Source organism: Grammomys surdaster, unplaced genomic scaffold, assembly GCF_004785775.1.
Source record: "Grammomys surdaster isolate TR1022 unplaced genomic scaffold, NIH_TR_1.0 843, whole genome shotgun sequence".
NCBI lineage: Eukaryota > Metazoa > Chordata > Mammalia > Rodentia > Muridae > Grammomys > Grammomys surdaster.
This window is the reverse complement of record NW_021605262.1, coordinates 4,992,563-5,005,820: the sequence shown is the minus strand read 5'-3', so window position 1 is coordinate 5,005,820 and position 13,258 is coordinate 4,992,563. Positions and strand designations below refer to the sequence as shown.

Here is a 13,258-nt window from a genome sequence, read left to right as displayed (position 1 = left end):
TTCCTTAAACATTTATATTTCATAGAATTTTACTCTTCTACTAACAAAGTCATACAAAGACAAAAGCCTATAAAAAAGGAAAAACATGAAACTGATCTGAACCGCCACAGTTACCAGGAACACGGAGTTTGCAACAGAAAGGGAGCCCAGAGACTCTTGACAGGCAGCTCTTGTAAGCAGTGACCCAGAAAGGCCAGCTGCCCAGGGCATTCCTAACAGCTGGGAGAGACGCCCCATCTGCTCTGCTCTAGACACTGAGGGCTGAGGAGCCTGAGCCAAGTTCAGAGCTGAGTCAAAAGCAGGTGTGGAAATCACAATGCTAACGGAAACACATACTGGACAGCAGCTACTCTGGCAAGCTTACCTCTGGCTGCTTAACAAAGTCTGAGGAACTTGTGCAGGTGCAAACTTGGCCTCTACCCTAACTGGAACATCGTGAATGTGGACGGAGCTGTTTCTCTCGGAGAAAGCCAGAGAAGCCCACAGGCTGGCACCACGGGCCATCCACACAGAGGGTATCTCTCTCAAGCTTCCCCAGGGAGGGTTAAATAAATAAATATGCAATATAGAATGTGAGGAACGCATCACTGCTGTCACCTGCAGTCTGTGAACAAACCATGACCTACAGAGCAGAATGTCCAAGGGTAAAGTGCAAATCATTTGTCAGGTTCTTGAAAAGTGCAGAGGTGCCTATGGGCCCAGCTGAGTAAGGCTCTATGGCAGGAGACAAGACTCAGCCAGAAAGACCCAGGGCTGTGGCTGCTGATGCTGAGAGTGTTGGGCTGGGCCTGGTTTTTCTCTCCAGGAGGGTGAGGGAAGGGACGGCATGTCATGTGCAAAGCTGAGACCCATCATGGTTCGCACTCCAGAAGGTGCCTGCTGTCATGGGCTATGTGCAGAATTCTCAGTGTTCCTGCCGTTTGTTTGTTACACTGTGGCTCTCTGTAGTCACCTGCTTGAGGTTCCCAGCTCAGTGCTTATGAAATAAAAGTGGCTGAGTTCCCATGAGAAGAGAAATCAGGCTAGCTGCAGATAGTCCTGCAGAGCAAAGGTTCTCTCTGCAGGAGCTCCTAGGGCATCAACTCAAATGGGAACACAGCTGGCAGGTACCACCAGCGCAAATAATGACCCACTCCTACCCTGTAAACATGATCTCACTTTCCAGTGGTACCCTGAGCCAAGTCTGAGGAGTGTGGGGAGGGGGTGAGGAGGTGAGGATGGACAGTCCTCGGTGTGCTTACTATACAGAAAGCACAGCAAGGATACTCAAAGGGACAAAGAAGCCAACGGGGAACAGCTCAGTGACATTCCAGCCCCAAGTAACTGTGCTTGTTCACGTGTTCTGGTTCATCTGTCAGGTTCGTGAAGAGTACAGAGGCGCCTCTGTACTTTTCTCTGTACACAGTAGAAGTAAAATGTAACTGCCACAAAATGCTGGACAGTCATCTGTAGGAAGGTGATCCTAATGTCTGGAGGTGAGGCCCTGCCAGTAGTAGGAAGAGCTGCCCCAGATCACCTGGGTATACCTACCATGGCCCACAACAACATCAAGGAGCCATTCCTGTCAGAACAGCTGTAGATACTCCCCCCATGTAGCATCTTCTGCTCGGAGAAAGCCTAGTGGGTGTCAATGTCTGTGGGAAGCCATGTGTGTCAGGGTGACCAGAATCACTGCAACGTCTTGGTAGGCCAGGCAACAAGTGCCAGGGCAGTGGCCATCAGTCAGTGGCATGCTGGTGAACCCCAGCGTGGCCACAGGCAGCTTGCACAGTCCTGACCCCATCCAGGTGTGTCCAGGTTGCAGTTGTTAGGAGTAGATGGTGATGACTTCCCGGCCGCCACCCCTGACCAGGAGGACCCTGTTCAGCCCTTCGGTCAAGACCTCAAGAAACTCCATGTCTGGATTGATAGTTAAGGCCATACCAATCTCAACTGGCCATATCAGGGACCCCAGTTCTTATTACAGACTCAGTCTGAGAAACCAAAGGCCTGTGGCAGACAGACAGATCCCAAGAGGCTAGGAATGGGACCATAAAAGAACAGAAATGAAGCTACCACCTCCAGTCGGCGGAGATATCCCTGGAGCCTCCAGTTATTAACCCCATTTTCTTGAAACCAATAGGCAACTGGGTCACAGGAACCCTGGTGGTTCGGTGGTCTCTGACCAGGAAACAAGGAAACATCTCCTTCATTTGCCATTCTAAGGTCCCGAGTGGCTGTCCAACCAGGCCCCAGAGATGTCTTGACATTAGCAAAGCACAAACTGTCAAAGCTGTGGCCAACAGCCTGAACTGTGAAACGGAAAAGAAGGCCATCTGTCCTGCTTGAACTGCCACTGGGGGAGCCTAAGCTCAAAGCATCCTGAGAGGATACTGCATCTAGGCAGGGAGACAGACTCAGCACTATTCCAGTGACAGCTCTGTGTGTGGCAGGGAGCCACTGAGACCAAGAGTGGGCAGGTACATTCAGGAGAGCAAAGGCTCAGTTCTTCCTGTGAGGGGTTGTTCTACTCAGGCAGGCTTAGGGTCACACTGCACTTGCTAAGCATCTAGAGGACCCAGTCTGTGTCCCAATGTATACTGCTCTGCATCAAGGCTTGTCACTCAGGGACACACATGTGGATTTAGCACTGCCTTGGTCAGGTATCAAGCAAATCAAAGGGATATCCTGGGATGGAGTTATAGAGTGCTTACTAGCATACTCAAGGCCCTGTGTTTGATCCCAGCATTGTAAGGAAAGGCCCATCACGGATCCTCAGGAACTCAAATCCAGTGTCATTCCTTCAAATGCTAGGAAAGATCTGACTCCTCAGCCCTCCCCAGTCTGCTCAGACTCCACGGCACTTGCCTACCTCTGTACCAAGATCCCCCAAGGTCCCCAGGGTAACGCACAATACACAACAGGTAGAAAAACATGTTTTGGCACTGATGGGCCTAGGTGGACCTCTCACTGTACCACATATCCCTGCCTGCCTTGACACCCCCCACCCCCATCTTCCCCAACTCACAAGAGTTGAGGCTCTGTAAACAAGAGGACTCAGGCCTGACAGTGTCAGAGTTGTACTACTGTTCACCACCACCACTAGGAAACATTAGAAAAGGATACAGTTCTCGTCCCCCTGGCGATTTTTTGGGGGGCCTGGCATATTCAGTAGGACCAGTTGGGCATCTTGGGACTTGTTGAGAACTACACCATTGAGCTTCACAGCTGTATGCATCCTCCTGACGTTGGACTGGTCCCTGGGGAGAAGGGTGGTAGAATGGGCACAGTGGGCTTGAGGCCTGTAGTCTGCCTGGCCCTCCCATTGTGTTCATGGGAAGGGCAAGGCTCAGCAGATTACCTGAGGATGGGGTGTGGGGTGACTTAGCAGCAGAAAGCATTTGGCTCTAGACACTTTAGAGCAGAGCATCACTAAACTGCTAAGCTTCTAGGGACCATAAAGTAATGCAGGTAAACTACAACACATTCAATAAGCTGTATTTGCAAAGCAACCATTGGTACAGGCGCAAACAGGATATGAGGGCCAGTAGCTGTCTGGGCAGGCATGAGAACTGGCCTGTGTCTTAGGGCACTGGTACAACTGCTGAATCCCTGTCATCTTCCTGACATGCCTGGTGCTGCCAAGTAGCCTATCTGTTGAACTGAGTACACAGTACTTAGGTATAGATGGAACTAGGTACTCAAGAAGAGAGCTCTAGAGAGTCCTCTAACAGGTCAATGCCATCCTGGTGCTGTCAGCTTGTGTGTGGAAGCTGGGATTCAGCAGAGAACTAGGTCTGGGCTCAGGCAACCCTCTTTCCTACAGGGTCAAACTGTGACAAAGTAACAAGCGCCTCTGGCACTATATGGTTCAGATTCATGTTTCTAGCCTCTGAAGTGAGCAGAACATCACTGAGTTCTCACACATGTCCTACTGTTATAGGGGGCCCTGTCCCAGGTAGCAGGGACCACAGCCACATAAGTGTGAGGATGTCACAGGTGTATATTCACTAACACATAAGCACTCAGGTGCCTGTAGGGCAGAGGTCAGCCTTCTCATCTACCAAACATCCCCTCTCTAGAGAATAGAGCCAGTGTTTAGAAAACTACCTTTGGAAATTTTGCCACAGAGCACTACCTGTCCCAATAAATTTGTATTTCTATTAGTACTGGGACATCTGGAGCATCCTTGGGCTCAGGACACAGGGCAGAATTTTTGGATAGCCTGTTAATTTCCCCCATACAGTCTTGATTGCAGCTCTTCTGAGTAGAGGCATCTGTGCCTCAGAGAGAGGGACTGGCAGATGAAGCTGCCATTGAGGGTCACAGAGAGGTCCTGAGATGCCCCATAATCACACCCACTGATCAACTCAACTCTGAGCCAAATATAACAGCTTGTAACTGCCATTCTCCAGGAAGAAAACAGTCATGGGCCCTTTATCTTCTCTCTTCAGTTTAATTTGATAAAATTATAGGTGAGTCTCTGTGGCACCAGTCAGGCCTTTCATTACAGGAACCCTGAATTCAGTCCATGGAAAGGGCACAATTACTGTGTGTTTGGCCCAACAGCAGTTCTCAAACAGCATGAAATGCAAGAGCCTGGGGGTGGGAACGTACAGCAGTCACATGGAACCCGAGTTCTGGGTTTGGCCTGTAATTCATGCCACTGTGGCATGCCCTGTTGAAGCTAGAAAAACTCCAGAGGAGCCAAGGAAAGTCCCTTGAGTTCTGAAAGCTAACTCAATCCCGCCTCTGTTCCTTGGAAACCAACAGAGTTAATCAGTAAAATGTCTCGTACAAGATGAACTCTACACAGTGTCTACACCTGGGAGTGTAAGTCTACACAGCAGTCTTGGAAGCAGGACGTGAAGTCACATGTCCTTGGCTGGCTGTCAGAAGAACTGCCCAAGACCATCCAAAGTAGAAAATACATGCATGTAAATGTCTACAAATGCTAACGGTGCATACCAACACACACATGCAGGTAGGTACACTGGTGTGTACACAATACAAACGTACTCAAACCAGCACACATGCTCATCTGATAATACATGCATGAGCTTTAACATGGTGCATACATGTACTAGCCAGTTTACATGTTTTCTAACTGGTACACACATGCACTCTAACCAACACACATCCACAGACATATATACTCCAGGGAGGTTGTGAAAGGAAACACATCTCTGGCTAGGCTAACCAAGAAATAGCCCTGAACCCTAGAACTTCTTCCTGACCCTGTCTAATCCTGTGTCCTGACAGATAAGTATCCCATCAACAGTCCCCATGAATGTATCCAGGAATATGTATGTTATGTACAGACACATGTGTTCATCTACATGTGTACAAATGGTATCGGTCAAACTCTGTTACGATGCCTTTCTGATTATGTGTTTTAATAAACTATAGGAGGGAGGGGGCTTTTAGATTTGCAGACAGCAGGAAGCCTGGGGTGCTCTCAGCTTTCCCAGTTGTCCAAGCTTCTCAAGGTTTCCTCAGTGTCTGAGTAATTCAGCTACAGTCATGTGACCACCTAACTATAACTAGCACCTTGCAGATTACCTGCCTGTTAGGGACAATGGCACAGAATGACTGGAGGGAGACAGGACAGGGACAATGCAGATGAAAGGACCACAGTAGCATCTCCAGGTAACCTCAGCATATGTCCTCCCAGAATGCTCTGACCCATGGGCTTGCAGATAGACCCTCAGATTCTGCATCCCAGCCTATACTCTTGGCCCTGACATCCAGACCCCATAGGTCTGACTATATAGAATCGATCCACAACCCCTTCTCACTGGAGAGGAAAAGATGGCAACCTCATGGATGGATGGAGAGCCGAGGAATCGATTTTATATTGACTGAGTAGACCTTGAGGGATGTGGGTGAACTTGCTCATTGATGCAGGAAGCACACACCCGCCCTGTCTCAGAGCAGCTCAGAATCAGCTCTCCCACACTGTCTTTGGTGTCACTTAAGAGAATGATATCTGGGTATGTGCCCTGAGCCACTCTGAGTGGAGGCAGTAAGGTCAGCAGGATGTTCTACACACACAGGGCTGTACACACACAGGCATGCAAGGCAACTCAGTCTAAGGCAGTCTAAAAAATGAAAGTGCACTTACAGGTTTCCCCACTCTCTACATGGAAGAGAGAACACAAAGAGCAGGTTACTTCAGCAGAGAACTCCACGCGATTCAACCAATTCAAGTACTGGTGGTGGCCATGCTAAGTGGTAAAACGGCTTGCCTTGGCCCTTCAATGGGTTCCCACTCCACAGGACCCTAAAACCTTCTTTCACTCCCTAGGAACTTAGAGCTTTAGGATAATCCCGCCGTAAAGACCCAGTCAAAGGCCCTCTTTTGCGCTTGAAGGCTGTGTCAAGAAGACTTAACCGAATCAGTCATGATGGCATCCCCACAGCCCTGTGACAGCCACAAGGACCTCAGTCTTGGGATTCTTAAGTCAGCCAAGATGACAGAACCCCAAAAGTCTGTGACAGCAGCCTAGACTATGAGGGTGGGGTCTAGGAAGTCATCAGTAGCATCTCCAGGCAACCTCAGCATATGTCCTCCCAGAATGCTCCTGCCTGTGGGCTTACAGATAGAGGACCCTCAGACTCTGCATCCCAGCCTATAACTCCTGGCCCTGACATCCAGACCCCATAGGTCTGACTATATAGAATCCATCCACAATTCTTTCTCATTGAAGCAGAAAGGATGGTAGCTGTCTCCATGCCACGAGGATCTCCCCTGTTTCTTGTCCTACCAGACAGACTCTTGGTTTCCCTTCCCCTGCCTCTTACTACCTCACTTTCCTGCCTTGAAAGAAAAAAAAATGGACCCAGAACCCTGTTGCGCTGATAGCTTAATCCTCTAGTGACCTGGCTCACTGGCACTGACAGCATAGCCTTGGGCTGGTCCCAGTTCTCTGCAGGCCTGTGGGCCAGTGGGCTGTCCTCCAAAACTCCTTAGAGGGTGGGGCTGGAAGTCCATCCTCACTATGCATTGGCCCAGGCCACATTGACACTCACGGCTTTAGGCTGAAGAGGTCTTTGAAGCCTGACGTGCCGGTGTCCTTGGTCCTGTGTTTCTCTGCAATGAGTTTCTCTTTTGTCCACGTCATCTGGACTTTGTCTGGTGTTAGTGGGGCTGGGGTTCTAGCGGTTGCTGTGGTATGGGATGCAGTGTTCCTGTCATGAATCAGCTGGGCCTGGTGAGGGAAGAGCAGGTCAGAACAGAGTGGCTCTTGAAACCCACCTTCGGGAGAATGTTCCCAATGAGGCAAGCAGGCTGCAGAATGAACCAAGGATTCGTGTGCAACTGGCTCAGACTCCACAACTAGCAGACAGCAACTCCACAAAGGGCTCTGGCACTGTCCCCATCCTACAAGGATCTCCCCTATTTCTTGTACTACCAGATGGGGGTTCCCTCTACTGCCTCTTCTTGTCCAGAACTCTGTTGAACTATCAGAACACTGGAGCCACAGTCTCTTTACTTGGTGTAGCCCCTGACCTCTCTCTCTGTCATCAACCCTGACCAGGACACACCATGGTGCACCTCTCTGGCAGTTTCTATCTCAGGGAAGGGCTTGCTTCAACAACCTCTCTGGCTGCCAGGCTCACAGGGGCTTTAAAGGGTCATAAGTGGGTGGTGCCTTGGTAGCCCTGGGAAGGTAAACATGGGGAGTCCCTACCTCCAGTAGCTTAGGCACTGAGGGAACAAAATGAATGTTTAAAGATCTGAGACCAACCTGCATCCTAGGTCAAGGGTCAAAAGTCTGAACAGACCTTCCTCTAGTCTGGGCTACAAGAGTCATCACTGATGCTCTGAATCTGAGATGTCAACAACCAAGGACTGAATGGAATGTGGTATCTGTCTCATAGAGCCACAGATAAGCTCAGAGAGAAGGACCTCTGGAGCCCCACTGAGGACAAAAGACTCTAGGAGGCCTTGCTCCAGTAAGAACATCCACCCACAAGAAGGCTAAGTGGGACAGCATGCAGCTGAAGACACAGAAATCTCCACACAGAAGCCCCTCATAACTAGGACTCATTAATGTCGCCGCATAACAAATTGGTATCCCAAGAGGAGCTAACAGCAAGTGGTAGCCACATGCTGTCTTCATACTTGACAATGTAAGTGAGCCAGTGAATGATGAGGGCACATAAGGGCACATGCCCTGTGTGGGATCCAGACAAGTGAGTCTGGCTGAGTGAGGACCTGCCACCTGCTTAACCTGCACAGCCTCAGCCTGCGTGGGTAAGGGCTTACTGCCTACTCACCTGCAGAGCTCCAGCCAAGATGGGTCAAAATCTATCAGGGGATGCTACTCAGTACTGTCTGTATAGCAGGGGTTAGCAGGGGTCTCCAGGATGGACACTGAGGTAAGGCTCAGCCTTGACTTCCTCAGGTGGTGGCATGGGTCACCTCAGCTATATATGAACTTCATAGTCCCTTAGTGTCCTTACCTCCAACATGACCCTAACTTTCCCACAGCTTCCACAGGGAAGAATAACCTGTTGGTCACCTACCATAGAAGCAGTATAGTCTAGCAGTGCAACTGAAAGTCTCCACCCACCCTGTTGACTAGCTCCAAACAAACTAGTGGCCTCTGTCCCATGTGGAAGCACATCTCTGCTGAAGTCAGACTCTTGAATGTCATCCCGTACCCCAAACCCTTCTTTATCTGAGTTTAGTAATTCTCCAGGTTAAGGTTGCCACTTATCTACTATAGGTTCTTTGTCTTGGCTAAGGCCAGAACAAACTGGCTTGCACTAGGACTCCCTGCAGCCCAAAGGGACAGTGAGAAACAAAGCCATAGAGTCTTTCCAGACATGTTGAAGCCAGCTGCCAGGCATCTATGCTAATGGTCTCTGTCCACAGACATGGAGGGCATCCTATCTGGATCCTAGGTCTTCTATCTCCTATGCCCCCCGACTCACCTAGAAACCCAGGGCAATCACTACTCTGATTCTCCCTGTTAGTCATGTGACCTATGTGCTGACCATAGCCAATTCTCATGAACAACAAGGTTATAAGAGGCAGAGGGTTCTTCTGCCTCTGTGACCACAGTGTGGTATCACTGATTCCATAGAGAATCATTTCTTCCACCCAGTTGGCCATTGCACAATCACATGTAAGAGTCTGGAGTCTGAGCAACCAAAGACCTGAGGGCACAGTCTCAGGGTAGATGTCACGTTATCCACCATCTGTGTCTTTCCTAGGTATGAAGTGACCGCAAAGATGCCAGCCCTCAGAGTCATGCTGTACCAATGGGCACAGGTGGCCATGTAGGAACTGTGTGAATCCAGAGCCATTGGTTGCTAGGCTGCTCTGTGCTCCCCTCGACACAGATCCTGTGTTTGGGGCCAGATGGCGCTGACTCCTCCTACTTTCTCCCCAGTGCACACACCTCTCTCTCCCGCTCATTCTTTGACAATTGCATCTGTTTCAGCATCTGTGACCTCTGCTCCATCATTAGCGTCTTCTCATAGGTGAATGCGGAAATGTCATTTTCAACCTAAAAAGCATCAAGCCACAGAAGTAAACAATGTATACAAAACATGGTGTTACCGCCAACCACCACCTACCCAACCCGCTTTGTCAAGTGGACATGAGAAAGCAGTGGCCATGTACTCCGGGCCTAGATTTCTATCCCTGAAGTGTCAGAGCTCTATCCCAGAACAGCCTGGAAAGGCGTGAGAATGTGTGACAATGGATGCAAATGTGTGGTCTGCAATAACAGGTGGACAAATACAACAGCCTACCTACGTTCCTGCTGGGGACTCTGTAATATTACCATACAGTCAATGATGATGCTGAATTTCACACTGACTAAGCACAGAGCTGTTCAGAGTTTGGACAGGGCATTCCTGGTTTGTCTGAAGGAGCTGTGATCTCAAGGGACACATACTTCTAAATAACTGGTGTCATTTCCTGTCTCAGACAGGCTCACTCTTCACAAGAGTTATTAAATCCATATGGAAACGATAACAAAGGACAACAGCAGTTAAGCACTACTGATCTAATGATCCTGACTGGTGGCACTCAGAATAGCCCTGACTATTATACCCAAACACCTAAAACCTTACGCGCTGAGTAGCCCCTTGTCAGTTGACCATGTCCCCAGGTTAGGGACAGAGGTCTGTATTCTAGTAGGAACTCAGAGGGAGGTTAGCTCTAGAAGCCAAGCCCCTAGGGTAAGACTGAAGCTGAGTGCTTAGGCAGCTCAGGCATTGTATATTATAGACACTGGCCCAGGCCAGTGGACTGCTGGTCTCCATGCCTAGCCTGGACTGACCTTGTCTCCCTCCAGGAATCCTTTCTGGGCAGCCTCTGTTACTTAGTCAAAAAGGTAGTTTCTGACTACTAATAATGCAGACAGACCTAAGAGTGCCACCTATAGAGGAGGTTACAAACAGAAGCCACAGAGAGTGAGTCTGCAACTCCAAATATCTGAGAAATGTCCAAATGTGGATATGCATTTCTGAACAGCACACCTACCCAAAACTCTCAGAGAGGTTTCAGAGTCTCAAAGTCTTACACAAAGCTCCTACAGAGGAAGAAAACACAGTCCCACACTACGAGGTTCCCTGGGAGCTGACAAGAAAATGCAAGAGGTCGTCAATAATGCAGAGAGATGCCAGACCTCATCCATGATTAAAGAGACACAGGCAGAGACAAGCAGTTTGCAAGCTCCAGCTAAGAAGTGCCTCTACAACCCTGGAGCTGAGAGTCCTCCATGTGACATAGTGGGAGGTCCCTTTACTTAATGCGGCACTCCACATGGCCATGGAAAAGAAATGGGCCCTTCTGGGACACCCTTTACCAAACATAATCCCTCCGTGAGACTGTAGAAAAGCAGGCCTCTCTGGGACTATTTCTACCAAATGTGACTCCCTGACAGTTCTACTCCAGGGACTGAGCTGCACAGCCATGCACAGACTGTGCAGGGTGATCATGTATGGGTGTCATCCATGATCAGGTGATGGAGGAATAAGCCATATAGACCACGTAAGTGAGAACATGGCATTCAGAGAAAGCAGGAGGCAGTAAGGAGCAAAGGATACACAGTTAATCCATTTGGGGCTGTTTAGTCCATAGGCACAATCTTAAGTCCTCAGGGACAGCTGGAATGAGCATCTCAGAATCAACCTCACTCCTTAGTCATTCAGACACAGTAAACCGCCTCTACTGTAACCCAGTCACTTTATTCTACCTGTTAGCCCCAGCATGACTTCACTCATGCCCCTAAAGACCCGCACAGATAGGCAGATAATTTCTAGAAGAGGAACTATGAAGTCATGGATAAAAACAGAGCCCCAAGCACCCACATCTGCATTGGTCAATTGCTGGCTGAACCTCCCAAGGAACAGTCACATCAAGTTCCTGTCAGCAAGAGCCTCTTGACTGAGCTCAGGGACCCTGGTGGGCGAGCTGGTGGAAGGACTGGAGGAGCTAAGGGAGACTGTAACCCCATAGGAAGAACAACATCAGCTGGCCGGACCATCCAGTGCTCCCAGGGACTAGACCACCAACCGAGGAGTGTACAGGGTGGGATCCATGGCTCGAGATACATATATAGCAGAAGATGGCCTTGTCCGACATCAATGGAAGGGGAGGCCCTTGGTCCTGTGGAAGTTTGATGCCCTGGTGCAGGGGGGTGTTGGAGGGGTGGGCCAGGAGAGTGTGAGTGGGTGGGGGAGCACCTTCATAGAGGCAAAGGGGAGGGAGGAGAAGGAAGTTGTGGGATGGGTAACCAGGAAGTGGGATATCATTTGAAATGTAAATGAATGGAATAATTAATAATAATAATAATAATAATAATAGTAATAATAAAAACAGAGCCCCAGGCTTCAGACCTCTGGGCTGACCTCACCCCCAGGGACTACACCCCATAGGCCTTCTCCACCAGAGCTGCTGTCAACTGAGACATGCTCAGACAGGATAGGGACAGTAAGACTATACAAGTATTACCCTAAGGAACATGTCAGGATGTACTATCTCTGAGTCCAGAAGTGTAGCATGACATCCAGGTCTGTCTGTCTGTCTGTCCACCCCACCCCTACCCCCAGCACACAGCTGTGCACATACCATCTCCACCACCTCCACCTCGGCACTGATCCTGAGGTGGTACAGGAACATCTGCAGGTCCTTCTTCATCTGGATGCTGTTATCATCCACCTGGGCTACAGTGAAGATGCGCATCCGGCACTTTCTCCACACCTGGGGAAGAGGGGAACATTTCTGCAGGAATTCAGGCAAGGCCACACCCTCCACACAGTGGTAGCCCTGTAGCCAAGTGTTAGCCTATGGCCCTATACCAGACACCTTGTGTTGGCGCAGCAGGAAGGGCAGAAGCATGAGCATGCCCCCATCGTGCACGATCCACCACACGTCAATGTTCCCATCGCTGAAGCGCTCTTGGTTCTGTGGGAACAAGTCGATGTTCTTGGCCACCAACAATGCCTGATGTGCTGCTGTCGTGTCACGGACAGTGTCTGTGGAAAGAGGTATCCATAGGTAAGTTACCAAAAGGGCCAGCTGGACCTTGGGATCTCATGGGGGGCAAACAGGGAGCTAGCTTCCCTCCAGGCAGTGGGGAGACTGTCACAGGCTAAGTAGGCAGGGTCCCATGAAGTCATCTACCCAGGGGGTCATCAAAGAACAACTTTCCATACCAGAGCTACTCCATGATCTCCAGAAGACTGTGTGTCACATTCTAGGAAAACCCCCAAATGGGGATTGGGCTTGGACATTAGGGGAGAAAGTATTCAAGAATGTAAAGCTACCATTTGCTTTCCCAGTAACTAACAACTTGGCCAACATATTCAAAGGTCCCAAGTCTATATTTTCTGGCCATACACTTAGTGTGTCAGTAACATTTGGGACTATCATGGAACCTGGGAGGAGAATGGTTACCACACCCACCCACAAAGTTCTTCCAGGAGAAAGGGTTATCTGACTGCTTCCAAGCTTCTGGCCAGGCCATGAGGACAGTGTTGTGTTTCATGCCACCAAGGCCAGCTGACTGGATCAGGTGGGATGCACCATCTCGCAGGTTGGAGGACACCACCAGTTGGCAGAAGCCTTTCGTCTTCTCTGCACTCATCAGAGACCGGATATTCTGCAGAAGTTGTGGAGGTGGGTGTTATTACATGATACCAAGACACATGTCAGGGGCATCTTGTCCTTCATCCTTACAGTGAGGCAGCCCCACACATATTCCATAGCCTGATATTTAGGGATGGAAACTCGGGAGTTGCTGGCCATGTGTGT

The 13,258-nt window shown here is 49.6% G+C and overlaps 1 protein-coding gene across 2 annotated transcripts in view; it reads right to left on the bottom strand.

Moving 5' to 3' along the window:
- The window catches only part of Slc12a7 (solute carrier family 12 member 7), a 74,035-nt gene continuing 60,777 nt past the window's right edge, over window positions 1-13,258 (bottom strand). For both annotated transcript variants that reach the window (XM_028782702.1, XM_028782701.1), the window contains exons 18-24: window positions 12,911-13,106; window positions 12,311-12,480; window positions 12,074-12,205; window positions 9,393-9,500; window positions 7,012-7,190; window positions 3,106-3,239; window positions 1-1,899 (exon numbers count right to left, since the gene is read on the bottom strand). In XM_028782702.1, the coding sequence (XP_028638535.1) occupies window positions 1,808-1,899; window positions 3,106-3,239; window positions 7,012-7,190; window positions 9,393-9,500; window positions 12,074-12,205; window positions 12,311-12,480; window positions 12,911-13,106 (1,011 nt within the window). In that variant the 3' untranslated portion in view covers window positions 1-1,807. The remainder of the gene's footprint in view (window positions 1,900-3,105; window positions 3,240-7,011; window positions 7,191-9,392; window positions 9,501-12,073; window positions 12,206-12,310; window positions 12,481-12,910; window positions 13,107-13,258) is intronic.